This window comes from Phalacrocorax aristotelis, chromosome 25 (genome assembly GCF_949628215.1).
Source record: "Phalacrocorax aristotelis chromosome 25, bGulAri2.1, whole genome shotgun sequence".
Classification (NCBI taxonomy): Eukaryota; Metazoa; Chordata; class Aves; order Suliformes; family Phalacrocoracidae; genus Phalacrocorax; species Phalacrocorax aristotelis.
The window spans coordinates 3,627,606-3,653,111 of NC_134300.1; the positions used below are offsets into that span (position 1 = coordinate 3,627,606).

A 25,506-nucleotide genomic window follows, 5' to 3' on the forward strand; every position below is an offset into this window, starting at 1 on the left:
GAGGAGCCAGGTAAGGGAAAAACAAACTTTGCAGTGTTTAGAGGCAGGTGTAGTGCCTGACCTTTGGAGCTGTCGGGTGCGGAGTTGACTTGTCTGTGAAATGCCAGCCTGGCAGAAAGGAATTTCCTACTTGGACTGCGGTTGTTTGTGCTGGTACAAATACCTGCGTGAGGCCCAGGAGCCTTTTTGCTCAAATTGGCCAATTCTTAATGTTTGCCACAGGGAGCAAAGCTTTGCAAAGAGGATGCTCCCTGCCAGGAGCTCTGTCCCACTTTCCTGTCCCAGCGAGGGTCTCAGCTCTGTTTCAGGAAGGATCCTCCTTCCTGTTCACATCATCAGCTGGCAAAACGTCGGCTTTATGGGGCACATCTGCTCTCCTCATCGGGCTTTTGATGGAGACCTGAAGTGGCAGGAGGGGAGCCAGTCCAATAACTCCCCAAGATCCCTCACGCTGGCCAGGCTTGTTTCCATGTGATTGCTTTTACCTCTGCCACCAATGTGAGCCCCATCCCTCCTGCTCACTCAGCAACTCTGCCTGCCTGCTGGACCTAACAAATCTGCCACTCCTTTAATTAGCAGAAGGCATCGCAGCCCTGAGGGGATGTGGAGCCTCAGAGGTGAGAAATCACAAAGGAGAAAGAAAAAAAAACCACCTGTCTGCTGTCAGCATGGCAGAGGCAGAAGCCTTAGTACTGAATCCTGTTCAGTGTAGCTGCCTGCCCCAGCAGGAGGGAGCTTCTCCTGAGTGAAAAACAAATGTATTTTAGCTTTAAACCAATTACTTCCTGCAGTTGCTGAAATAGCTTTTATTTGGGACCCACTTCTGCTCACTAATGAGCTATTCTGTGCTGTGTGCCAGCTGCTAATGACGTTAGACTTCACTGCGTCTCTCAGCTGTGCTTCACAGACTTTGTTCCCCTTTGGTGAGCAGTGGCAGGGGGCTGGCAGCGCAGGCCCACGGCTGGGGCAGGCCCACGGCTGGGGCAGGCCCACGGCTGCTGCATCTTCCCAGTGATGGGAAACGAGGCCAGACCTGCCCCCCTTCCCCTCCACAAGACACTAGTCAAGGAGTGAATGAAAGCAGCCAGCAGCAGTGGAGTTTCTGCTGTTCAGCATGGGGAGAGGCCAGGCGAGCTGTGAGCAGCTCCAGGCTTGCAGCCGGTCCCACATTTCCAACACAAGACACTGTTAAATGGGATGAGCCAAGATACAACCTTGCGAGGGCACCGTGTCTGACAGTGAAGCACCGCGCAGACTCATGCAGCCCGGACCTGCCTGGGGCTGTGTCCCGAGCTACTGGAACCAAACATGGGGATTTATTTTGAACTTGTATTTTTTCAATTTCCATGAAAACAGAACTGTGGGCTATGGGGTGCTGTCTTGGTGTTGGCCTCACTCAGGCTTCTTTGACACATTCTCCTTCCTCACCCTTGGGGTTAGGAAGGTGGTTTCTGTTTGCATGTCCCAAGGGGCGGATGGTTTGCAAGAGGGCGAGGAGCAGCTGGGGAGGGGAAGGGAGGAGAGCAAAGCCAGCTCAGAGCCCTGTGCGAGATGGCCACCCAGCTCTCATGCCTGCGGTTGTTCCTTGCGGACTGGCCTCCCCCCATCCCGCACAAGGTGATGCCCTCAGCCCGGGGGATTTGTCCCCCCAGTGCTCAGCTGCCACAAAGCCCCCCTGGAGGGAAGCAGACCCCTGTAGGGGGGTGGTTTGCTGAGGCCTAGCCCCCGTTGGAGCGGGGTGGATCAGGGCTGGGATTTTGGGCAAGCCAGAGTCTCCGTGTCGGAGGTCTGTCACAGCAGGCTGGTGGAGGCACGGGGTTTGCCCCCCGTGCTTGGCCTGCTGGGAGCGAGGCTGGTGCGCGGCCAGAGGCTGCAGGGAAGTGTCTGCCTTCAGCTGGAGCTCCGTGTAGCTGGGCTCCTGGGAGAGTGGTGCTGTGGCCGTGGATCCTGCTGTGGGGCCAGACGGCTTCTCCGGTGGTGTCCCGGGAGAGGTCCTGCTGTGCTGGCTGCGCTTGACGGATGCCCGACTGCTCCGTCGGGAAGGCTCCTCGGCCATTAGCGCATCCGACCGAGGCTCTTGGGGCTGCATGAGGGAGATGTGTGCTATGCTCGTGGTGCAAAGATGGGAACCGGGGGGCAGCGGGAGAAGTGGGGACGAATGGACCAGACAAACTGCAGCAGGCGAGTCTGGGTCAGCTGCTGCTGTGGAGGGTCTCACTGCAGGGCTGGGCTTGGTGCAGCACTTGGGGCAGGGGCTGCTCTGCCCGGGGACGAGGCACTGTTGGAGCAATCCCCAGAGAGAAGCAGGGACTGGAAGAGGGGTGCTGGGGGCTCTGGGAACCATTCTGCATGAGGGCAGACCCTGTCCTCGGATGCTTTTCTCCAGGAGGAGCGTGGCAGGTTGCGAGCTCCTCCTGCCGGCACAGCAGCGGCTGCCACAGCCTGGGCACCTGGCCAGCAGCGGAGAGACGAGCCTGGATTTGGGGCAAAGCCAAGGGATCCCCTTACGGAGAGCAGGGGCAGATGGTGGCCCAAGCACTGCGTGCTGCCGGGCCGAGTGCACCCGGTCGGATCTACCAGCGGGTGCAAACTGGGGACACGGGAGGAACGAGTCTGAAGCATCCCGTGGGAGAGAGGGAGGCGGAACAGGGAGTAGAAACTCTCCCTGTGTGGCTCCCTCTTTGCTGCCTTCCCTCCTCTCCTGCCCTTCTCCATCCTGGCACAGGCCCGGGGTGGCACCAAAGGCCCCTGAAATCTGCTTGTGGGCCTGGGTACCGTCCCTGGACCCCCAGAGAGGGACACCTACCTTCCCGGTGATCTCCGTCTGGAGACCATTGCAGGCGCAGCTCAGGGCGGTGGGTTGGCGGATCCAGTCAATGAGCCGTGCGGCAGCGGTGGCTGAGCGGGAGGTCAGGTCCAGCCTGGCCGGGGGAATCCTGGGCGGCATCTCCCAGGTCCCCACAAACCTGCCCCATGGGGACGCCTGGGAGGAAGAGGGGAGCAGGGCCTGGCAAGGGTCTTGCAGCCCCAGGGAGCCCCGTGCCCACTGTGGGGCAGGAGCAGCCGCCTCTGTCCCCCCAGCGGGTGCCCATGGACACGGCTCACCTGGGAGCGGGGCACGGTGCGGAGCAGGTGCCCCCGGTCATTGGCGACGATAAGCGTGGAGCCCTCCCGCAGCGAGGGGTGCTGGGGGAGCAGGGGGTGGGTGTGTGGCCAGGGATCCCAGGGGAGTCTGGGCTGAGGGGGACCCTGGGGGTGTGGACCAGGGCTGAGGGGGGTCCCAGGGCATCCAGGCTAGGCCGGGGGGGTCCCGCGGGGGGGTCCAGGACAGGGCTGGAGAGGTCCTAGGGGTCTTGTGATGGTTTGGGCTGGGGCTGGGGGGGTTCCCGGGGACCAGGGTGGTCTGGGGAGGTCCGGGCTGGGGCTAGGGGGTCCTGAAGGGTCCCAGGGGGGCTCTGGGCTGGGGCTAGAGGGGTCCTGGGGTGTCCCCGGGGTCTAGCCTGGGGCTCAGGGGGTCTTGGGCCAGGTCTGGGGGCATCCAGGAGGGTCCGAGCCTGTGGTGGGGGGGCCATGTGGGGTCCTGGATGGGGCTGGGTGGGTCCTGGGCCGTCCGGATGAGGGCTGGGGGACCAAAACGGGGCTGGAGGGTTCCCGGGGGTCCAGACTGGGGTTGGAAGGGTCCTAAGGGTCCTGTGATGGTCTGGGCCGGGGCTGGGGGGGCCAAGGGGCGTCCCGGGGGTCCGGGCCGGGGCTGGGGAGGTGTCCCGGGGAGTTGCGGGCCTGGGGTACCTGCCGGCCAGGCCGGGGCACGCTCCAGTTCTGCAGGCGGTGGGGGCTGAAGGCGTCCTCGTACTGCGGGGAGAGCGGGGCCGGGGAGAGCCTGAGCCCGAGCCCGAGCCCGGCCCCGGCCCCACCGGCCCCGGCCCCACCTGCCCCGGCCCCACCGGCCCCGGCCCCACCTGCCCCGGCCCCGGCCCCACCTGCCCCGGCCCCACCTGCCCCGGCCCCGGCCCCACCTGCCCCGGCCCCACCGGCCCCGGCCCCACCGGCCCCGGCCCCGGCCCCACCTGCCCCGGCCCCACCGGCCCCGGCCCCGGCCCCACCTGCCCCGGCCCCGGCCCCGGCCCCACCTGCCCCGGCCCCACCTGCCCCGGCCCCGGCCCCGGCCCCACCTGCCCCGGCCCCACCTGCCCCGGCCCCACCGGCCCCGGCCCCGGCCCCACCTGCCCCGGCCCCACCGGCCCCGGCCCCGGCCCCACCTGCCCCGGCCCCGGCCCCGGCCCCGGCCCCACCTGCCCCGGCCCCACCTGCCCCGGCCCCGGCCCCGGCCCCGGCCCCACCTGCGCCGGCCCCACCTGCCCCGGCCCCGGCCCCACCTGCCCCGGCCCCACCTGCCCCGCGCCGTAGCGGGCCGCCATGCGCCGCGCGCGCCGTCTCCCGGCAACGGCCCCGCGTGACCACGCGCCGCGCGCACCCCCTGGCGGCCGCGACGGGCGCAGCCGGCGGGCGGGGCCCGTGACGTCAGCGCCAGCTGTTCCGCGCCGGCGGGGGGGTGTGGGGGGGTGTGGGTGTGTGTGGGGTGTGGGGGGGTGTGTGTGTGTGTGTGTGGTGTGTGATGGTGAGGCCGGGACGAGGGGCATCTGTAGGGCGGGTTTGCCGGGGGCAGCCCCACCGCCCCCCCCAGGTTCCCGTGCCCCGCTCACTCGCAGCCCTGGGGTTGGTGTAGGGGTAGTGTTAGGCTCAGCATAAGGGCTTGGCTTAGCATTAGCATCGGGGTTAGCACCTGGGTTAGGGTTAACATGCGGGTTAGGACTGATGTGAGGTGTAATGTTAGTGCTAGGGTCTGAGTTAGGGTCAGGGTGAAGGTTAAGGTGTGGGTTATTGTCAGGGTCAGGCTTAGGGCAAGAGTCAGGCTGGGGTTTAGGATTATGGGCATCATCGCATTAGGGTTAGGATTAAGGCAGGGGTTAGGACATCCTGGGTCTAGACACCTTTGCATCTCCCTGCACTCCCTCTTGGAGGACCCCCCGCCGCTGCAGGGTGCTTGGGGGCTGCGGTGGCTGCTCCACTGTCTCCACCAGACCTGACCGCAGTCCCCAGGCGACGGCTCCCTGGCGCATCCCAGCTCTCCCGGCGTCCCAGCCGGTGTGGGGCACCCGCGGCTGCGTGGCAGCGTGCCTTGGCAGCAGCCCCAGAAAGCACCCATAGGTGCTGCGGGGTTGTGTCAGCAGCGTCTGCACGAGGATGCCAGGATGGGTGCTGGGTGCCCTGCCGCTGCCGTGGCATTAGCGACCCATCCCAGGACGCGCTTTCCTCCTCCACTCCGGTGAACTGGTGCCGCTGATTCCCCGGGACCTTCCTGAGCACGGTGCCGGGGCTGCCCAGCTGGGGCGAGGCGAGATGACAGGACAGTGCTGAATTCACTTTAGTTTATTTCTTTTCTTTTTTCTTTTTTTTTTTTTTGTTTCTTGTTCCAAACTGCAAATCCTGGTGCCAATGGCATCTCATCTTGAATAACACCCAATTGCTAAAGCCAATGCGGGGCGCCGGGGCGCCGGGCCGGAGGCAGAAGGCTGCCGGGCAGCCGGTTTGGGCGATTCGGGGCTGCCGCGTCCCTGCTCGCTGCTGAGGGGACGGGCCAGAGAGAAATAAATATTACTGCACTAGCAAGGGATGCCTCCGGGAGCGGGGCTGGGGGCTGCCCCGAGAGCCAGGCTGTGCCTTGGGGGGGGACATACAAAAAAGGGGCCAAAACAAAAAACCAAACCCAAGAAAACAAACTGATGAACCCAAACGAAGTTTGCTGGAAGCCGGGGCTGTTTCGGGAGGGAGGAGGGAGCTGGATTCCTGACTTCAATTTGCACAGCAAGCCCCGGCAGCACAGCCCTGCGCCGTTTGGCACCGGATCCTGGTGGTGCCACCGGCTCTGGGCTCGTGGTCGCTCCCCCCCTAGTGGAGCCGAATGGGGTGTGGGTGGGGGGGGTTACAGGGCTGGACAGGCGACCTGGTGCCGGATGCCCTCGTTGCACATGAGGGCAGCTGCCCGCTCATCGCCATCGCCGTGCTGGCACTGCATGTAGCTGATGCCGTGGGGTGAGTAGCTGTGGTGGGCGCAGACGTTGCAGGTGCGGGTCATGGTGCCGCCTGTGCTGCTCCTGCGGGCAGAGGGGAGCCCCAGCGGCACCTGTCAGTGCTCGGCAGTGCCTGGTGGCACCCATCAGCACCCACCGTTGCCTGGTGGCACCCATCGGTGCCCACCAAAGCTCAGCAGTGCCTGGCAGTGCCCAGTGGCACCCATTGGCACCCCCTGGTTTCAGTCACTGCCAGACAGTGGCTGGTGGCACTCAGCAGCAGTTGGTGCCCTCTGGCACCCATCAGTACCTGGTGGCACCCACCAGTTCTCATCAGGGTCACTGGTACATCACAGTTCCCAGTGGTGCCTATCAGCACCCATCGGTGCCCATCATTGTCTGGTAGTAGCCACAGGTGACCCGTGGTGGCCTTCAGTGCCTGGTGGCACCCAGCAGTGCCCGTGGGTGCCCATTGGTTCCTAGTGGTACCCAGCAGTGCCTGTGGGTGCCCATCAGTCCCCAGGAGTGCCCAGTGATGCCCGTCAGAGCCCGCTGGTGCCCGCTGGCCCTGTGCCCATCCTGTGCCCCTCACCTGCAGTCGCTGCAGGCCCGCTGGCACTCCTTCCGACGGTAGCGGCAGATCAGCGCCCAGATGAGGAGCCCGAGCAGACTGAGGAGCAGGAGGGAGCCCAGGATGGAGCCCACGATGATGCCCGCTTGCCTTCCTCCTGCCACGGGAGCACAGCCTGTCACCGCCGGCCTCCCCACCGGCTGCCCACTGGTCACCATGCCCCTGGCGGCACCCTGGCACACGGAGCCGAGCCCCAGCAGCACCCTGCCTGCGCTATCTCCCCTCCGCAGTGGCACTTACTTGGCGCAAGGCTGAGGTTGATCTGGCACACAGAGTAGCCCACGCGGTTGGTGACGCGGCACTGGTAGATGCCAGCGTGCACCTCCGACAGGCTACGGATTATCAGGTCGCCAGGAGCTCGTCCTGCAGTGGGGAGAGACAGCCCTGTCAGCCCTGCTGCTGCAGCTCTGCTGCACCCGCACCCTCAGATATGGGTGCAGAGGGACACGGGTGCACCGGGTCATGCGGGCGCACAGACAAGCGTACATACAGGGATGGACACCCGAGAACACAGGTGCACACGGACACCCCCGTACCTGGGTGCACACAGCCGTGGGCACCCACCAACACGTGCACCCACAGACAGGGACACTCCACTCACAAACACCCCCCCCACCCCCGGGTTTCCCCTCCTCCCCCGGGTGGGCACAGCCCCACCAGCACCCACCTTGGATGCTGCCGTGGGGCAGGCGTCCCCCGCCGTAGCCGTCAGCCAACTTGGCCCACTGGTAGGCAAGCGGAGAGGTGCCCCCCCGGCTGTAGCACCGCAGCAGGATGCTGCTCCCCTCTATCAGCTCCCCCTCGGTCCAGCACTGCGGGGTGGCCGGCTTCTCTGTGGCGACAGGGACACGGTCACTGCCGAGGCCACTGGGGGCCACCCGGAGTGCCTGGGGAGGGGCCATGGGGGTGGGGGGGGCGGGTGCTCACCTTGCACAGTGACAATGACTTCATGCACGGCCACAGTGTTTTTCTTTACCCGGCACTGGTAGGTGCCAGTGTCGGAAACCTGCAGGTCGGCCAGGCGGATGGAGGCATCGTACTGGCTGGGGTCACTCTGCACGAAGGTCACCCGGTCCTGCAGCCCCGAGCCGCTGCCATAGTTGACGTGGTGGTCGTGGTAGGACAGGAACTGGGGGAAACAAGCGGCGAGTCTGGGCAGGGCTGGTCCGACTGAGGTGGAAAATGCACTGCCCAATGCCTGCCTGGCTCTGCTTGCCCCTGCCTGCCCTGCCTGGTCCTTCCCTACCCTGACTGGTCTTTCCCTGCCCTGCCAGACCCTCCCTGGTCCTTCCCAGCCCAGCACGCCCAGACACTGCCTGGCTCTGCCTGCCCTGCCTGGACCTTCCCCTGCCAGACCTTGCCTGTCCTGCCTGCTCTGCTGGGCTTTGTCTGGTCTTTCCAAGCCCTGCCTGCTCCACCTGGTCCTTCCCTGCCCTGCCAGACCTTGCCTGTCCTGCCTAGCCCTGCCTGCCTGGCTGGGCTCCATCTGGTCATCCCAGCCCTGCCTGTCCTTCCTGGCCCTGCCTGTATGGTGGGATGGCAGCTGCCGGGACAAGTGACACTCACCACATTCTCGGGGCCGGTCCGCTCGGGTGTGATCTGGATCCACTCGATGCCCACACCCTGGGGACCGTTGTCTTCGGGTTCAAGGACGTAGGGGCAGCCCAGTTTCACCGAGTCACCCTTGGCCAGGTACAGCACCTCCCGACCCTTGCCGTTGATCCTGACGGCCAGGAGGAGAGCTGGGGAGAGAACGGCACCTGTCACGCTGGCTGGGGAAGCATGGGGCACCCCAAACCTGCGCGCCAATGCAGCCTGACCCCACACCCCATGGCTCCCAGCCTGCAGGGAGCAGGGACCCGGCTGCCAGGATCAGGCATCCACAGGGCTGGGTGTCTTGGTGGGATTGAGCACCCATCAGGGCTGGCACCCGCTGGGTCTCATGAAGATGCATCAGAGACAAAGGGACACGGCAGGCTCAATGCCACCTGCCCAGCTCTGGCCAACACAGGTGGGTGTCGGGGCAGGACCAGCCCCAGCTGCAGGTGCTCTGGTGACCATGGGGTGCACCCAGCACCCTGGGGTGCCCTGTGGCCGGGCAGGGACCCCTCCATCCTCGGTGGCATTGTTGCAGGAGCAGGTCCAAGTGCAGGGAGCCATCAGCGCCTACCTGGCATGAGACCCAGGAGCAGGAGCAGGCTGGCGCCGTGCCCTGCCATGACGCTGCAGCCGTGCCGGGCGGTGAGGAGGAGTGGGAGCAGAGGAGGCTCCGAGGCGACAAGGCAGCCGGCCGTGCGGGGCTGCTTTTACATGCTGGGCCGGGGCGCTCCTCCCTGTGGGGCGGATGCCTTTGGGATGACTGAGTGGCTCCAAGCTGTGCGTGAGCGATGCCGCCCTGCTCCACTCCCTACCTGGCAATTAAGCATCACCATGTTATGGGCTCCCATCCAGCCAGACCCAGGCCAGGGGCCACTGCAAGCAGTACGGGCAGGGGGCAGCATCATGCCCTGGGGCACCCAAAGCAGCAGAGCAGGGCCTGGGAGGGGGGCTGTGGACCCCATGGTGCCCGGTGGTTGGTACCCTGGTGTGGGCACTGTCAGGGTGAGTGTGCTGGCTGGAAAAGGCTGCCTGGGACCCTGAGGGAGCAGCCGAAGTGTGGCTGAGAACCACAGCTGCATGAAAGTGCCATCTTGGCCCCACGCAAGTCCCCAAAGCATTTTATTCTTGGGTCAGGATTCAGGGCAATTGGAAGAGCTTAAAGGTGTGGTTTGACCATGGACTTAAGCACCTGTAGATCCCTCCTCTGGTCCTGCCCCCTCAGCAAGTGGGCAAAGGGATGCCATGGCCCTGTGGGGACCGTGGCACCCACCGAGCCCATGCTGGTGCTGGTGGCACTGCTGAAATACAGTGCAGAGGCCTGGCTGGTGCTCCAGGCCGTGGTTAATTGCATAGGGACATGGTCGCATGGCAGCAGTAGAGGCAGCACACCCTGGGCCATGCTTAGCACAGCAGATGTGACCTAGAGTGTGGTTGGAGGAGGCTGGGACAGTCAGAGGGAAGGAGGTGAGGGGCCAAAACCTTCAGGGATCTGAGGGCAGGAGCTGGGGATAGGGATGCTCAGCAGTGGGTGGAGGAGTTGGGGACAGAGAAACTCTGCAGCAGGTGGAAGGTGTGAGGACAAGGATACTTTGCAGCGGGTCGAGGGGTTGGGGCAGGGATGCTCGGCAGCAGGTCGAGGGGTTGGGACAGGGATGCTCGGCAGCAGGTCGAGGGGTTGGGACAGGGATGCTCGGCAGCGGGTCGAGGGGTTGGGACAGGGATGCTCGGCAGCAGGTCGAGGGGTTGGGACAGGGATGCTCAGCAGCGGGTGGTGGAGTTGGGACAGGGATGCTCGGCAGCGGGTCGAGGGGTTGGGACAGGGATGCTCGGCAGCGGGTCGAGGGGTTGGGACAGGGATGCTCGGCAGCGGGTCGAGGGGTTGGGACAGGGATGCTCGGCAGCGGGTCAAGGGGTTGGGACAGGGATGCTTGGGCAGTGGGTGTTGGGAGCCTTGCTGGGGATGCTCAGCCCCATGGGAAGCTCCAGCCATGGGCACTCTCCGTGCCCGTGTCCCTTGGCGGGGCTGAGCTGGCTGAGCCCCCACACTGGGCTGCTCTGGTGCTGTGGGCCAGGGTCAGGCCCCATGTCTGGCTCACCCGTGCCATGCCCCGCGGCACAGCTCGGCCATGCTGGTGCTTTCCAGACCAGGACTGCCCCAGCCAGCTCGGCAGCACCACCCAGCCAGTCCCAAACACTCCCCGGGGCCAAGAGCTGCTCCATTTACTGGCCCCAAGCTGAGCTCACTGCTGCCAGTTAACCCTTACCGGCCCCATGCTGGGAACTGGGGCTGAGCCCAGCACGTGCTTCGTGGCGTCTGTGATTTTGGGGCCCCTGTGCGCAGCCCGGCCCCAGGGCAGCACCGGCTGGCGGGGGGGTGCTGCCTGCCAGAGCAGTTCCTGGGTAGCGGGGGCCGTTCCTGCCATGACAGCGGCTGTTCCCACCGTGACGGGGCCGTGTCTCACCATGGCTCCGAGCTCCTTGCCTGCACAGCGCTGGCTCCCCAGCTGGTGACTCCTGCATTCCTCGGCACAGGGAGCCCTGCTCATGCAGGAAGGGTGGGGAAGCCACCCCACCCCACCCCAGCCACCCGCCAGTGGTCACAGCCCCTTCTGCGTGGCCGGCACGGTGGCTTTGAAACCCTCCAGGCTGAGCCTGGCCTAGAACAAGGCTGTGAATCCCTGGCTTGGGCAGCGACCGAGAGTGACATGGCCAGCATGTGGCCACTGGGAACCAGGGATGGAGGTGTGGGCAGCCGAGCCTGGTGCAGAGAGCACCAGCTTTCTGGGCTGGCTGTGGGTGCCAAGGCCCCAGGATGCGGAGAGCTCGGTGGTCATGAGGGGCTTGCTTAAGGTTGGGTGGCAGATGAGTGCAGCACTAGCAATGCCTTTCAGCCCCTGCCCCAAAATGGACAGGGCATCCCTGCTGTGCCTCGCTCCGTCACGGCATGGGGACACAGAGCAGCTGGAGAAGAGACAGGGTAGAGATAACAAGAGGCTACAACATTCCGTCCTCCCTATTTACCAAGCCTGGAGGAAGCTCAGTGCTCACAGCAGAGTCCTCCCAGCCGTCCCCCTGCCCTGGGCAGTCTCGCCTTTGCCAACTCTCCTTATTTTTCAGCTGCTCTGACAATTAATCAGAGCCACTCCCACGGGATCCCAGCCCTCTGAAGCTGCCGGTCCCTATCCAAATGGATTTTAAATGTTTGCATCATGCTCCAGTCTCTATTTTGCCCCTGAAGAAGGGTCTGGAGGTGACACCTTGGTGAGACGGTGGCACTGCTAGGGCTGATTCAGAGGTGGGCATCCAGGGCCAGGGCTGTGTGCCTGGAGAAGAGCCTGCCTAGCTCATGGGGACCCTACCTGAGCCACCCCGCGTGGGCTGGGAACATCCACCCTGCTCCGAGCTGCTTCGGTGGTGACACTGAGCTGTACCAAGGGCCTGGAGACACTCCTGGACTCTCTGAGGCCCCTCCCAGCAAATGTGGGGAGATGGGCAAGGGGTCGTCTCTGCCCTGGGAGGGGGACAGGTCAGACAAGGAGCCTCAGGGCTACTCCAGCCCCAAGGGCAGCTCCTGGGCTGCAAACCTGAAGCCAGAGAAGGATGAAAGACACTGCTCCATAAACATCTTTGTTCATAGAAACCTCATCCTAAGAAAATGGAAACCCCTAAGTTGCTGGGGAACTGGACCTCCACTTCTGATGGGGCTGAGCCTGGCTCCGGGCCCTCCGCTCCACCTGGGCGCAGTACTTCTCAGGGATGCCGGAGGCTCTGCAGAGGAAAGAAATCATCAGGCACCCTGTGCTACAGCAGACCTGAGCTTTAGGACCGTGTCCCCACAGTGGATCCCATTTGATGAGGATGCAAAGGAACCTGTGAGGTAGCCCAGGGGTCAGGAGATGGTGGGAAGCCAGGAAGGACTTAGGGACATGCAGGGAACCAGAGGAGTAAGCAGCCGCTGGCAGCACAGCACCTGAGCTCCTGCATCTTCATCTGCTTGAGCTGGGCAATGCGCTGGCTGCGCTGGCGGGCCTCCTCCTCCAGCCGCTGGCACTCCTCGAAAGCAGCCACCCGTTCCTGCGCCAGCTGCTGCTGACGCTCCCGCATCTGGCGCCGGATATCGTTAGCATGGGCGAGCTGCAGACCTGCCCTCCGCGCTTCCTCCTCCTTCTCCTTCTCCATCTGCTCCTGCTGGGCCCTGCGGGATTGCTCGAGGCAGTTAAAAGGCCCCACTCCAGCCCCTGTATGTGCCGATAATCTGCCCGTGGGGCCTCAGTCAGCACCAGAGCCACTGACTGGGGTGACTTGCTGCTGGGAGCCCCCACGGCATCCCCCCTGCCACAGTGTCACCCTTCCCTCGGCCCCATTTCACAGGGTAGGGCGCAACCATCTTGCCAGTGAGCTCCTAGCACTGTCCCTCTCACCTGAGGACCCTCTCGAACTCGTGGCGGTCCTGCTGCACCTGCACGGCCATGCTGTGATTTCGCTGGGCAATCTGCTCCAGGCGGCTCCGCTTCAGCATCTGCTCCACCTCGACCTTCCTCTGTGCCGCCTCCTTCTCCTTGCGCCGCCACTCTCGCTCGGCAGCCTCTTGGCTGCGCTTGGCCCTCAGCGCGTCCTGCCAAAGGGGGACAGTGGTGATGCTGCGGAGGTTGTGGAGGGCTTCCCTCGGGGGTGGGGTATGGAAACACTTGACCATGGTTTTGGCTCTCTGCCAGCACCATGGCTAGCACTGCTCCAGGACATCACTTGGCTCCAGGTGCCAGTCCCAGACCTGCGAAGCCCCAGTAGACCCACCATATCCAGGAGAGCTTCCACCTCACTGGGGTGGTGACAAGGAAGGTGGCGAGTCAGCCAGCATGGGAGCACATTGTGTGTCAGCAAGCTGCTTACCTGCTCTGCCTGGTGGTCCTGGGCCCTCTCTTGCATGGCCCTCAGTCGTGCCGTCTCTTTCTCCTTCTCACGACGGATTCTCTCCTGCTCAGCTTCAAGTTTGGCTTCACGCTCCTGCATGGGACAGAGCCTCATGGCAGCACCTCTGCTGCCCGCTGACCCTATGCCAGCGCCGCACACGGTCAGTCCTATTACCATCTTCTGCCTCTGGTACTCGAGCACCCGTTCGTCTGCCATCCTCTCCTGCTCCCGCTGCTCCTCCTTGCGCTGCTGGTTCTCATCATTGATGCGCTTAATCTCAGCCTGGATTTTCTTCTGTTGCTCCTGTCTCCGCTCCAAGTCCTGAAAATGGTGCAGAGGGTCCGAGGGTGACGGGAAAAGCGCCACAGCACAGACTGCTCCCTCCGCTCCGCCCCGTGTGCCTTCCTGAGGGCCCACCAACACACTTGGGGCAAGGGAGGGCTCAGCAGCTCGGGTCACTTTCTGAGGATACCTCAATTTCTCCAGCAGACCAGAGCTTTATTTCTGCTGGCTGTTGTCTTCACACACCAAGTCTGACTTACGCCGCACTGGGTCACCCTTCCAGCAAGGTGAAAAGCTAACTCCAGCCCTCCCTGCTCCCTGGCGGGTCACTGGTCGCACCTTCAGGTCCTCCATCTTCAGCTGCTCCAAGTACTCCAGGAGCTCCTGTGCCTCCTGGTCCCGTTGCTCGGCTCTCATAGCCTGCTCCTCTGCGTTCTGCTCCATCTGCTTCACAAGCTCCTGCCTCCCTCTGGAAAGAAGAAAGCAGGTTTCCCTCCGGCTCCATCCCACTCCCAGAAGCAGAAATGCCAGCACGGACACGGGGTGGTGTGTCTGCTGCCTCATGCTGCCTGGTCCAGCCACTGTGACTGGGAGGTGTGCTGAGGTGTTAAGCTGGCAGCCATAGGTTACCCCAGCTCCTGTGCAAGGCCTGGGAATAGATGGATGCTGCTGCGGGGAAGAGGGACCCTTCGGCAAACCTGATCAGCTCCTCCTTCCTCCTGCGTTCCAGTTCCTCCTGCATCTCATCAGCCTTTTTCCTCTCCACCTCCATCATCTTGGCCAGGCGCTTCTCTTCTTCCTCCAGCTCTTTCGCGATGAGCTGCTTCTCAAGGATCTGCGTGTCACGGATCATGTGGCACTTGGCACCGAGGATCAGCTGTGGGGACAAAGGGTCTCCCTGGTCTCCAAACCAGACTTGGCAACAGCAGCAGGGACAGACAGACAGATGATGAGGATGAAAAGGGAAGGCGAGGAAGACCCTGGGTAGCAACAAGTAGAGCAGGGTTTAGGTAGAGCGGCTAGGTGGAGCTCACAGGGGCTGTCAGCAGCCTGCCCAAGCAGGAAGCTCAGAGAGGTCTTAACATCTGCAGAAGGTCCTGCAGTGTGGCTGACATGAGGGAGCCCCCGGTTCTACCTCACTGAACTCCTTGATCTCGTCTTCCTGCTCCATCCGCATCCTGCTTGCTCGCTGCAGCAGGTACTGGGCCCGCTCCCGCGCCTCCTCCTCCAGCTCGCTCAGCTTCCCCGTCTGCTGCTGCAGGACAGCCCTTTGCTTCGCCACGCTCTTGCGCTCACTCACTGCCTCCTGGGGGGACAGGCAGGACTGCCGAAAGCCGGACACCCTCCTGGGGCAGACCCATGAGGCTGAGCCTGCCCAAGGGTGCTGTGGGGCAGCCTGGCTCATGAGGGGCACGCTCCAGTGCACCACGTCCCTGGCACAGAGCCGAGGGCCACGGCAGGCTCCTCCAGCTGTGACACAGGGGCTGGGTAACCCCTTCCCACACCCCTATTAAGACATCCCACTCCTTTTGCATCAGGGTGGCAGAAATGTACCACAGAGACTTCATCACAGCCTCCGGAGTCGCCACAGCCTGGGGGAGCAAACAGTGTGGGATTGCTGGATGCAGCCAGAGTGGGATTCCTTCCCCACCGCAGGGATCCTGCACAGCCCATCCTGGGCTGGGGATCAGAGGAGACCCGAGGCACACAGCCGCGCTGCCTCCCCTGTACGCTGCCCTGGCAGCGATGGGCACACCAAAACATGGCTGCAAGAGGGATGAAGGTGGTGGCCCCTGAGCAGAGCTCTGGGGGACAGCTCCAGCTGGCGTGTGTCTGGCCCACAAGGTTGGTTCTACCTGGGCACATCCACCTCCGCCCACAGCCCGAGACCTGTCAGCAAGCAGGGAAAGAAGAGGCAGGAGGGAAAATGCCTACAAGAACGGCTTCCTTCTCTGCTTTGAGGGCTGCCAGCTTGGCCTCACGTTCCTCCTTGGTCAGGACTTGAGCTGCTTCTTTAATGCGCTGGAAATCCTCACGATCAATGATGAGGGATGCTGCTGGGTTCTCCGCAGGGACGCTGGGCCCAGAGAGAGGGAGCAGTCAGTGGCACGGCATCTCTGACAGCTCCCTCTGTTCCCTGCCCCACTGACCTCCCTGCCTGGCCATGGGACTGGCCTGGGCTGCCCGCACCAGGGGCAGCAGGAGCAGCTCTGTGACCAGGAGTCACCGGAAAGCAATGCAGGAAGTGCCTGAGCTGTGGAGACCCAACTCTCCCAGACGGGGGGCAGGAAGAAACAGAAAGTGCAGTGAAAGCAGCACCAAGCCGTGATGCACAGGGGACAGGATGCTCAGCGGGGTGGCCAGGGGCCTCCCAGGAAAACCCCAAAACATTCAGCATGGGCCTAGTCAGCCCCAATAAAAAAAGCACTGAAAGTATTTCAGTCCCACTTGACCTTCCCAGCCCTCATTTGGGAAATTTCTGATCGCTGCCCTGACCCCTTTTCCAGTGGGACACACTGCTCATCCCTGCCCCTAGCCCGACTGTCACTGCTCCCGCGTGCTGGATTGAATCCTGTTCTGTGCAGACAGAGTTTGGGGAGCAGACTCTGCCTTTACACGAGGACACTCAGCCTGCTCCAGTTCCAGATCCGCACAGCACGGTTCGGCTTCGGCTCCACGGCCTTGGGAAACCACCCAGCGCAAGACGGGGAAACGCTGCGCTGCCCCAACACAGAGCACCCTCTCCCCTCCCAGCGCTGGCAGGTGTCCCTCCAGCCGTCACCCTGGCTCTGCAGGACACTGCAGAGCCACAGACTCTGCCCGTGACTCATGCTGTGGTTTAGAGGAAATCACTGAAGCTCTTGGTGCCCCCATTTCCCCACTTGTAAAAATGTGGATAATAATACGGGGCTGTTTTCCAGGGGAGTTGTAAGGAGTTAATTACCCTTTGTATTACTCAGATACCATGGTGACGCGTGTGGTGTCGGAGCATATATTAACCAAAGGCAGCGAGCACTTTGAAGATGTTAAGGACTAAGAATTTACTCATTATTATTGTGTGTCACCTTTCATCCACCCTTGTGAATATGAACAGATACCTGCATAATGATCGTTCGAGAGCTGCATCACAGCATCGGATTCCAGGACGCTTTAAAGACTGGCTAATGGTCACAACGGCACTAATAAATGTAATGATACAGTGGCCACTGCTTTAGTTGTCTCACTGTTTGGGTGACCAGCCTGGGATGTCTAGGGCCTGATTTTCAGGAATTAAACCAGCACACACAGTTTCCATTAGCTTCAGCTGGAGCTGCGGCCGCGCGACACGTCTGGAAATTGGCCCTCAGCTTCGTCAGCAGGGCTCAATAAGAACATGGACGTATAAAACCAAGTACCAGCCTTGAAAGCCTGAACCAATGCCTCTGCGCACTCTCTCCACAAACCCCAAACCCAAACCATCTGTGGGGCAGGCGTCACGTTTTATGGCCTGTAAGAGCATTACACGGAGGTTCAAAACAGGAAGCGAAGATGAACTTCGCACTGAGCGACAACTACAAGGAAAATTTAGGGAGGTCAAAATGAGGGTAAATTGGAGCTGGCCAGGATAATGGCCCTATTCTCGTCTATGTGCCGCAGGCTTTTAACGAGGTGTAGTAATTAGGGCCAGGGTTCTCACAGTCCAGCCTTGCTTATAAAACATCCCTGTAGAGAAACACACAGCTCCTGGTGCGCAGGGGCTGCAGGCGATGCTCCGCTGCCTTTCTCACATGGAGCTTTTCAGTATCAGGGCATGGGAGGCAGTGTTTGATATGCGGGGGGGGGGCACTGCCACACTGGGGGCTGTTCAGCCCAGAAGGAGCTTTTCTGGCTGCTGAGAAGGTTTTATGTTGCTTTTTACTGGTTCTTATGATGATTCAGTGCCTCTGTAAAACGCCCAGTACTCAGCGCTTGCCAGCTCCATTGCCACCCAAGCCAGGTGCATTGGAGCGCTGCTGCCCATCCCTCCTCCTCTGAGATGTCCTGGCAAACAGCGGGAAAACTCTGAAAACATGGTGCTGTGACAGACACACAGGTCCCCGAAAGCTCCGCGGAGCTGCCACTTGGGCACAGACTTACACGAGGTCACGGATCAAGTCCTTGGTGATGAGACGGATGGTTGTGGGCTTGTGCCCACCAGCAGGCGACGCTTTCGCGGCAGTCTGCACATCCCGAAGGATCACGATGGGGCTGCCGGGGCATGACTGCTGCGGGCTCTGCAAGAAAGGATGGCGTTTCCTACAGCTTTCCCGCTACCGTCCTGTGCTCAGCTCTCTGCCTCTGGCTCCTGGGCACAGGGGTGCTCTGTGCACGAGAGGCCCCAGGTACCCGTGAGCTCAGGACACTTTCTGACAAACACCCGCTCACACCAGCACGACCAGTGAAAGCTGGGCATGGGAAGGGGTTGTTGGCCTCAGCAGCCCCAGCACTGAAGGCCTGATGAGGACATGGGGAGAACCAAAAATACCCCTATAGCACTGGTTTTACTATAAAAATCTTGGCATCAGTCTCTCACTCTGCCCTGAAGTAAATGATGGGCTGATAGCTGCTTGCTCAGGACAAGACCTCACAAATGCTCAAGCATCATCTCAGCTACCTTGAGTGGATGGGCAGCTCACCGGTGTCCACCAGCACCTCTGTCCTGCTGAACCCCACAGACTCAGGAAAGACCAATCCAGACTGACCCAAACTCGCTGGGGGCTGGCGGTGGGGTTCTGGGGAGGGGAAAGCAGGGACAGCTCGAGGTCTGGCGTTGCAGGGCAATCAACTGGCAGACGGCACCGGGCAGAAACCAGTCCTCCCAGTGTGGCCTCGACTGGTGCCGGTCCCTTTGCTTGAGCCGAGACTGCCACCTAGTGAAGCGTCCCCCGGCTGCGGGGTGACCCAGGGACCCCGCTCTGCACCCCCAGGCAGGATGGGCGCTGGGTGCCTCCGGAGGGGTGGGAGCAGCAGAGGGATGTCCTGAACATGTGTGGGGACGCCCCATGGGAACATGTGATCAGGCCACGTGGCCTGCGATACACAGGCATCCATTCCCTTCGGGGTGAAGCTCTGCCGGGGCTAATGACAATCCCATGGGAGGGAGCATTTCGGCACAGGCCCTGGTCTGCAGAGCAAACCTCCTGCAGCTGAGTGGGACGGTCCCAGGCCAGGAGACCTGAGCTGCAGGGCAGGTTCAGCTTCCCAAGCCCAGGTCTCTTCCCCGATCCCAACCACAGCATAGGTGTCCAAGCAAAATCCTCACCCAGGTCAGGGAACCGCAAGAGCTAAGCTAAGGCACACACAGATGTGTGGATACCCTTGTAGTTCTATTTACTCATTCAGCTTTAAAATCCTAAGTGACTGCTGGGACAAACCCTACAGCCAGCAAGGCACTGAGCTGGTCCCTGGGAACTTGCTGCCAGCAATATTTCCATTCTACAGGTCTGATGACCCCAAACCACGAGCTCTCCCACAGCCCAGCATGGCAGATACTGGAGCAGCTTCCCAGCCACCACGGGCCCCAAGCGCGAGCTATTGAATTAAAGGGTTTGGTGCTGAAACACCCATGCAAACAAAGATAATAGTGTTATTCCCTGCAGCCAGCTCACATGTTGTCCCCGAAAGCCAGGAGAACTCCTTGGACTAGACCTGGATTAGTCTCAGGGAACTCTACTGACACCCATATGAGTGTTACGACACTTTTATCTAACTGCCTCGAAGGCCACTGAGATAACAGATCATAAACCTGCCTGGGGCTCCTTGGCTCGCAGGGAATCCAAGGCACATGCACCTGGCAGCCCTGGAGCAGGTCGGTTGCTGGGAGCGCTCTCAACCTCCTGCCCCATGAGGCAAACTGTCCACGCAGCCTCCAGTTGGGAGCATAGTTAATCTTCATTACACGCTTCCTTCCTCTCCTCTGAAAAGCCAAAGGGTTTTGGCAAGTCCCTTCAGACAGATTTGTTTCGAGAGATAAGACCCAGGAGAGGAAATTACAGCCACAAACACACACCCCCACAGAGGGACAAATGCCTCGAACACCGTGCAGTCCCCTTGTGGCAGCCGCCCGCCCGCCATGGCCCCGGCGGAGGCACCCCCAACATTTTGTTAGCCAAAGATATGGCGAGTGTGAGCCAGACCAAACTCCAGCAGTGTCCAGCCTGGCCCTCATGCCTCGATCTGTGTCAGAGATGACACAAACTGTGGGGAGAGCAAACGGATGCAGCCATAAACCCAACCTGCCACGGGGCGAGCACTTAGGAGAGTCAGTAAAGGTGGGGGAAGCAGCAGTGAGGGAAGGACATCCAAAACATCACCCTTGTCTGGAAAACGCCATCGTCCACCTCAGTGGTAGTCGCTGCAGCTCTCCCCTTGGATCTCCTGAGGGAGTTGAGGACAGCTGAGGGACAAGCGTGGAGGAAGCAAGCCTTTTCCTTACAAGACCAGAGAGGAAAGGGCTGTTGCTCTCTGTTTATCTCCCCTCTCAATGGCCGGGGCATCCAGCCAGGAGGTCAGAGACCTGCTGCAATTCTGCCTCGTCTCCAAGGGGACTGATTTCGTAGCTCCCTAATGAAAGTCTAAATATGTTGGCAACGAGCTGCTCTGGAAGCTTCCAGCCCTTGCTCCAAGGACTTTCTCTCTATCCCACATGAAATAACTGCTGTCTCATGTACAGACCTCCTAACACAGCTCCTCTCCTTCACCGGGGTGTCCCACCTCCTGAGCCTCCCTTGCCTCACGAATTAACTAATTACCCTGTGAAAAGTGGAAGCTTGCAGGGGGGTGTGTGGGTGCGCCAAGGAGGACAGAGGCACACGCAGCCCCTGCTCTGGTGGGCCTTGGCATGCTCCCAGGAGGCGGGGTGGATTTGGCCCCTCCCAGAAGGAATTGAATGCTGGGGTCCTGCAGCGGGAGTCCTCTGTCCCCCAGTCCTCTGAAGGAATTCAGGGGGCGGAGGTGGCCAGGCTCGGGGAGGGATGGCGAGGAGTGTGACAGCATCCCACACCCGGGAGATTTGGAGAATGGTGCCCATGGAGGCAATATAGTGAAAAGCCTCCTGTAAGAGAGCCGGTGCAGGCAGGGCGGGATGAGGCCCGGCAGCAGAGGTGCGAGGGGCCGAGGCAGCGGGACCTCCCTGCCCGGAGGGTGCCGGAGCCGAGGAGCACCGGGCAAGACCCCTGGCACCGCGGTGCCCCGGGCGGGATGGGGCCGGCTCCGGCCCGGGGAGCTCCCGGCCACCCCGAGCTCCCGCCGCGGCCCTGCCCAGTGCAGGGGGTCGGGCAGCCGGTGGTGCCCTCCCGGTATCCCGGTCCCCTTACCCGGCTCTCCCCGAACAGCGTCTCATCTGCCGTGGGGCTCCGGGCCCTCCTCCCGCACCGGCCGCGGGGCCGGCTGGGGACACGGCCGGCGGGCTGTGGGGGGGGAGAGCGGCGATGGTGGGGCTGCGGCGGCGAGGAACGGGGGCGCGGGGGACAGTGGGGTCCCGGGCCCGGTGCGCCGCGACAGGCCGTTCTCACCATCCCGCTCCGCTCGGCGGCCGCCGCCCGTCGCCATGGCAACGCCCACCCCGCTCCCCTGGCAACGGCCGCGCTGGGCGGTGGGAGGGCGCTCTATGGGGCGGGGCGGGGCCTGTGGTGCTAGCCCCGCCCAGCTAGCCCCGCCCGCCAGCCATTGCCTGCCTCCACCAGCCCCGCCTCTTTGGCCTTTGCCCCGCCCACCAGCCCGTGCCCTGCTCCTCCCAGTCCCGCCCCTCCAGCCCTTGCACCGCCCCTCCACACGGGCCCCGCCCCTCCACGTGGCCTGGCAGCCTCCATGCCATGGTGCGAGGCAGTGGGGTCCTCGCGTCCCCAGGCCAGGGCCCCCCCAGCCACTCCTGGGCCCAGCTCCCCCCACCCCGGGCTCTCTCCTCCCCCAGTGCCTCCCACTCCAGCCCAGGTCCCCCCACCACAACTGCCCAGGCCGGGAAAGAAGAGGAGCCATTTATTGGGGCACAGGGGGCCCCCCCCCCAGCACAGCAGCAGGGCTGGGGGGGGCATTGTGGCCCCCAAGGCACTGAGAGGTTGTGGGCGCAGCGGGGGGGGGCAGTGTGGCAGCCCCCCCATCTGTGCCCAGCCAAATAATAATAATAAAAAAAGACTTTGGTCCTGGAAATACTGGCGGGTGGGGCAGGTGCCCCGGCTGGGGGGCACACAGCTGGTCCGTGGGTGTGTGTGGGGTTAAGGCAGTTTGGAGGGCAGCCCCAGGGGGCCCCTCACAGGCAGGGCCCATGGGGGGCCATGCGGGGGGCGGCCAGGGGGCAGCGTGGGCGCTCAGAGGATCTGGCGGGGCATGCCATAGCCTGTCATGCCAGCCTGCGAGGCGCCCCGGTTGGTGCCCATCTGCAGCCCGATGACGTTCTGGCCCTCCTTCAGCTTGTCTTCGGAGAAGACGCGCCGGTTCTCCTGTGACTTCCTGCAGGCATGGCTGTTGTCAGTGTCCCTGTGGGACCCCATGGCTTGGCATGCCACCCTGTCCCCAGCACCCACCACCTACTTGGGGAACCAGTTGGGGTCTCCCACGAAGAGCCCATCGCCCTTGGCCACGGCCAGGCTGCCCAGGTTCATCAGGGTCCTCTGCACGCACGCCATGTTCTTCCCTGCAAGACCGCAGGCAGGCTCAGCCCTGTCCCCATCCGTCCCCGTCCCGCATGCCCACCCAGCCGCTCACCTTCCCAGAGGTCGACAGTCTGGAAGATGTCGGTGGCGGCGATGCCGTAGCGCTCGGCCGCCTGCAGGAACTGCGAGATCTGCTCCATCTGCTTGAAGGCCATGGCGGATGCCTGGATCTTGGCCACTGGTCCCTGGCCCCGCGGGTGCAGGCTGTTGATGAGCCGGCACAGGACCTGGCCAGGAGGGAGCCGGGGGTCAGGCGGCACGGTGTGGTGGCCCCCTGCCCCAGCTGGCTCTGGGGGTACTCACGGTGCCATCCTTCAGCCACTGCTGGAAGCCATCCCTGCCAGGCGCCGGCTGCGCGACATCCCCACCGCACTGCGCCAGGATCCACCGCACCAGGACCTGCTCCAGCTCAGGGTCGTACTGCCGGTCGATCTTCTGCTGCACCTCCCGGCTCAGGCCATATGACGGTCCCCGGTTTGCCATCCTGACGGCGGGAGGGTCTGCAGAGATCAGACTCCCATCAGTGGCTCTGATCACACAGGGACATCCGGGATGGGACGGACATGGCCCAGTGTCCACAGCGTGGTGGAGCCCCTTGGGGACAGCAGGTGACAGCAGGCACGGTAGCTGCTCCCCAGCAGCGTGGCAGAGCCCCATCCTGCCCAGACAGGCTGCCTGGACGTCCGGCACAGCGCCTTATCACCCGTGCCAGGCGCTGCCCAGGCTCTGCCCTGCCCTGCCTTCTTCCTGCCCAGCTGGCCAGGAGTGGGTGCTGGGACCATGCCCACCCAAGGGTGACAGGGCTTTTTGGCCCTGGGCAGGGTGGGCAGCACCATGGCCCCTCAGCACTGGGGCTGGACCCCCCTGCCCTGAGCATCCCTGTCCCAGTGGCTCGGCCCCACCAAGCACGCGCGGACTTGGCAGGCACCCACTGCCGGTCGAAGCTTGTTTGCGAAGCTCACCCGTTTGCTCAGGCCAGGTGCCAGATCCGGGACTGGCTCAGGAGCACAGGGCCCGGGGCTGCCGGCAGCGGTGCCCCCACCCCAGCAGAGGAGCCGGACCTGGCAGGTCCCATGGCCAGGCACGGCTCTTACCAGTGCACCACAGAGCTGGTACCACCCACGCTGCGAAGGATGGAGGCTGTGCAAAGTGCCCATGGGGGGACGCAAGTGGACCAGCGCTGCCCTGCCCATGCAGCTGGGGGGGCTCCAAGCCCCGGGGTGGTCTGGACCCCTCTGCCCACCAGCCACACAGTGGGCACATGGGGCTGCCTGGGCTGTGCACTGCCTCCTGCATCCAGTCCTGCACCCCTGGCATTTTGGGGGCTCCCTGGCACACAGAAGCAGGACCACGTGCTGCTCCCTCCTGAGGGATGCAGGTGCCCCTGTCAGCCCCAGTGCCTGAGCCCCAGCTGGGGACGTGTGGCAGCTGCCAGCCTGGGGAGACCAGGCTTAGCTTGGGACAGAGCTCGAGCCCATCACACGCCTGGCTTCAAGCCTGGGGCTCCTGTCACCAGGAGCAGCCAGGGGATGAGCCACCCCTGCTCATCAGGACAGGAGGCAAATCAACCCCAAGCCCCCGAGGAAGCCAGTGGCAGCAGCGGGGCAGCCGTATGAAGCCTCAGTGCTGCGGCCACCCTAGGCCAGCCGGCCGTCCCCCAAAAGCCATCAGCCACTGTGGGGCTCCCCGGGGCGAGGGCTGGGCTGCAGGCAGCCCCCGCAGGGAGTGAGCCGGCTTCCCCAGAGCGCGGGGAGCGCCCGGCTGGGGGCCAAGGCGTTGGGAAACAAAGAGGAGCTGAAATTGGTGCAGACAGGGCTGATTTCCCGACACAGCTGGGGCTTGCCCAGACGGGAGGGGAGGGCCGGACCCAGCCCAGCTGTGCCACTGCCGTGCTGGGGACCCCCCCCCGGACGCCACAGGAAGGGGCTGCACCCAGCCCGGCCGGGGTACCCCCCCCGCCCGGGGAGCCCGTAGCAGCCCCGCGGACAGCAGGGAGGGGACCGTGCCCAGGCCAGCTGGGGCACGCCCAACCTGGGGACCCTCCCGGCATCCCGGGGCAGTGGGGAGGGGATCCCAGCAGGGATGCAGCCAGATGGGTGCCCCCAAAGAGAGCTTAGGGACCCCATTGATACACCCAGTGCCAGCAGAGGGGGAACCCCAGTCAGCACGGGGTCACTCTGGGGACCTCTTAAGACGCCTCAGGAGCAGCAGGGAGGTGACTGTACCCAGGGCATGGCCATACTAGGGTCCCCATGGCCCCCAGGACCAGTGGGGAGGGGACCCCTGGTCGGGACACAGCCACACTGGACACCCCAGCCAACCCAGGCTCGACGGGGAGGTGGCCATACAGAGAAGAGGGCCACCCCGGGGACCCCGCAGGCACCGGGGTGGGGCGGCACCGGGGAGGGGACCGGACGAAGCCCGGCCGGGACACTTACCACCCCGAGGCCAGGGAGGAGGGGACCGGGTCTCGGCTCCGAGGTACTGCAGCCCCGGGACGGACGCACCCCAGGGTGGCGGGGCCGGAAGCCCCACCCGGGTCCCGCTTCCCGGGCGCGGCCGCGTGTCCCGGCGGCTCCGTGAGCGCAGAGCCCGGCCCTTCCCGGAGCCGTTAACCCGGCGGGGCGGGGCAGGGCGGCGGAGGCAGCCGAGGGGACCGGCCCCGCTCCGGGCCCCCAGGGCAGCGTGGCCCCGGCCATTTTAGGGCAGAGTGGCCAGTCCCACCGCGGTTCCCATCTCCATCCCTGTCCCCACCCGGATCCCGGGTCCCCGTCCCCACCTGCTGCCTGCTGCCCGCTGCCCGCGCCCCTCCCTACCTGCGGCGCCGATCCCGCGGTCCCGGTGCGGCAGTGGCGGATGCCGCCGCCCGCGCCCTTTTCACGGCTGATGTCAGCGCGGCCGGGGGCGGCCCGGTACCGCCCGCTCCCGGGGCGGGTCCGCCGGGCCAGGGCCGGGGCCGCGCCGCCACCGCGCCCCGGGCAGCCCCGCCCCGCCCGGCGGCCCCGCGGGGAGGAGGCTCCGGCCGGGGTGGGGTGGGGTGGGGGGCACAGGGGGTCGTGGTGGCGGTGGGGGACAGGATGGCGTGGTGGGAAGGGGACAGAGGGGCTGTGCTGGGGACAAGGCAGCCATGGTGGCCCGGGGACAGAGGGGCTTTGGTAGGCACAAAGCAGCCGTGGTGGCAGGGGGACACAGGGGTCGTGGTGAGGACAGGGTGGGGGTCGTGGCAGGGGTACAGAGGGGGTCGTCGTGGCAGTGGGGGATGGTGGTAGGGGGACAGAGGGGGTTGCGGTGACAGTGGGGGATAGGGTGGCAAGGGGATGGAGGGGCTGTGTTGGGGACAAGG

The 25,506-nt window shown here is 63.8% G+C and overlaps 4 protein-coding genes across 6 annotated transcripts; all 4 read right to left on the minus strand.

Annotated features, from left to right (window-relative positions):
- Positions 1-448: 448 nt before the first annotated feature.
- On the minus strand, positions 449-4,453 carry CFAP126 (cilia and flagella associated protein 126). The gene is made up of 5 exons (XM_075074798.1): positions 4,392-4,453; positions 3,790-3,852; positions 3,106-3,186; positions 2,807-2,983; positions 449-2,083 (listed from the first exon to the last, which is right to left on the minus strand). The coding sequence occupies exons 1-5, from the start codon at positions 4,416-4,418 to the stop codon at positions 1,535-1,537; spliced, it is 897 nt and encodes a 298-aa protein (XP_074930899.1). The 5' UTR covers positions 4,419-4,453; the 3' UTR covers positions 449-1,534.
- Positions 4,454-5,429: 976 nt separating this feature from the next.
- On the minus strand, positions 5,430-8,976 carry VSIG8 (V-set and immunoglobulin domain containing 8). The gene is made up of 7 exons (XM_075074964.1): positions 8,873-8,976; positions 8,269-8,444; positions 7,630-7,831; positions 7,370-7,534; positions 6,943-7,065; positions 6,664-6,799; positions 5,430-6,155 (listed from the first exon to the last, which is right to left on the minus strand). Exons 1-7 carry the CDS (start codon positions 8,919-8,921, stop codon positions 5,984-5,986), a joined length of 1,023 nt encoding a protein of 340 aa, XP_074931065.1. The 5' UTR covers positions 8,922-8,976; the 3' UTR covers positions 5,430-5,983.
- A 2,939-nt stretch (positions 8,977-11,915) lies between these two features.
- On the minus strand, positions 11,916-21,364 carry CFAP45 (cilia and flagella associated protein 45). 2 transcript variants are annotated; one of them, XM_075075168.1, is made up of 12 exons: positions 21,027-21,363; positions 20,829-20,921; positions 17,611-17,747; positions 15,430-15,571; positions 14,630-14,800; positions 14,193-14,371; positions 13,834-13,963; positions 13,387-13,533; positions 13,192-13,305; positions 12,723-12,916; positions 12,272-12,496; positions 11,916-12,069 (listed from the first exon to the last, which is right to left on the minus strand). In XM_075075168.1, exons 1-12 carry the CDS (start codon positions 21,027-21,029, stop codon positions 11,967-11,969), a joined length of 1,638 nt encoding a protein of 545 aa, XP_074931269.1. In that variant the 5' UTR covers positions 21,030-21,363; the 3' UTR covers positions 11,916-11,966. The 2 variants fall into 2 exon arrangements, with proteins under 2 accessions (XP_074931269.1, XP_074931268.1); XM_075075167.1 differs by having other exon boundaries at positions 20,829-21,364.
- Positions 21,365-21,471: 107 nt separating this feature from the next.
- Positions 21,472-25,137, minus strand: TAGLN2 (transgelin 2). 2 transcript variants are annotated; one of them, XM_075075191.1, is made up of 5 exons: positions 24,980-25,137; positions 22,467-22,663; positions 22,216-22,390; positions 22,042-22,144; positions 21,472-21,960 (listed from the first exon to the last, which is right to left on the minus strand). In XM_075075191.1, the coding sequence occupies exons 2-5, from the start codon at positions 22,644-22,646 to the stop codon at positions 21,819-21,821; spliced, it is 600 nt and encodes a 199-aa protein (XP_074931292.1). In that variant the 5' UTR covers positions 22,647-22,663; positions 24,980-25,137; the 3' UTR covers positions 21,472-21,818. The 2 variants fall into 2 exon arrangements, with proteins under 2 accessions (XP_074931292.1, XP_074931293.1); XM_075075192.1 differs by lacking the exon at positions 24,980-25,137 and adding an exon at positions 24,602-24,737.
- Positions 25,138-25,506: the final 369 nt, after the last annotated feature.

Bases quoted from the DNA above. Each gene is read 5' to 3' on its own strand.
- CFAP126 (XM_075074798.1), bottom strand. From the start codon at position 4,418: ATGGCGGCCCGCTACGGCGCGGGGCAG. The intron at 3,853-4,391 runs GTGGGGCCGGGG...CTCTCCCCGCAG, and splicing joins CCCGCTACGGCGCGGGGCAG to TACGAGGACGCCTTCAGCCC. The intron at 3,187-3,789 runs GTACCCCAGGCC...CTGCTCCCCCAG, and splicing joins TGCCCCGGCCTGGCCGGCAG to CACCCCTCGCTGCGGGAGGG.
- VSIG8 (XM_075074964.1), bottom strand. From the start codon at position 8,921: ATGGCAGGGCACGGCGCCAGCCTGCTCCTGCTCCTGGGTCTCATGCCA. The intron at 7,832-8,268 runs GTGAGTGTCACT...TGTTTCCCCCAG, and splicing joins GGACCGGCCCCGAGAATGTG to TTCCTGTCCTACCACGACCA. The intron at 7,535-7,629 runs GTGAGCACCCGC...CTGTCGCCACAG, and splicing joins AGTCATTGTCACTGTGCAAG to AGAAGCCGGCCACCCCGCAG.
- CFAP45 (XM_075075167.1), bottom strand. From the start codon at position 21,029: ATGGTGAGAACGGCCTGTCGCGGCGCACCGGGCCCGGGACCCCACTGT. The intron at 15,572-17,610 runs GTAAGTCTGTGC...CTCTGGGCCCAG, and splicing joins GACTTGATCCGTGACCTCGT to CGTCCCTGCGGAGAACCCAG. The intron at 13,306-13,386 runs GTAATAGGACTG...TGTCCCATGCAG, and splicing joins AGTACCAGAGGCAGAAGATG to GAGCGTGAAGCCAAACTTGA.
- TAGLN2 (XM_075075191.1), bottom strand. From the start codon at position 22,646: ATGGCAAACCGGGGACCGTCATATGGCCTGAGCCGGGAGGTGCAGCAG. The intron at 22,391-22,466 runs GTGAGTACCCCC...CCTCCTGGCCAG, and splicing joins AGTGGCTGAAGGATGGCACC to GTCCTGTGCCGGCTCATCAA. The intron at 21,961-22,041 runs GTAGGTGGTGGG...CCATGCCTGCAG, and splicing joins GACCCCAACTGGTTCCCCAA to GAAGTCACAGGAGAACCGGC.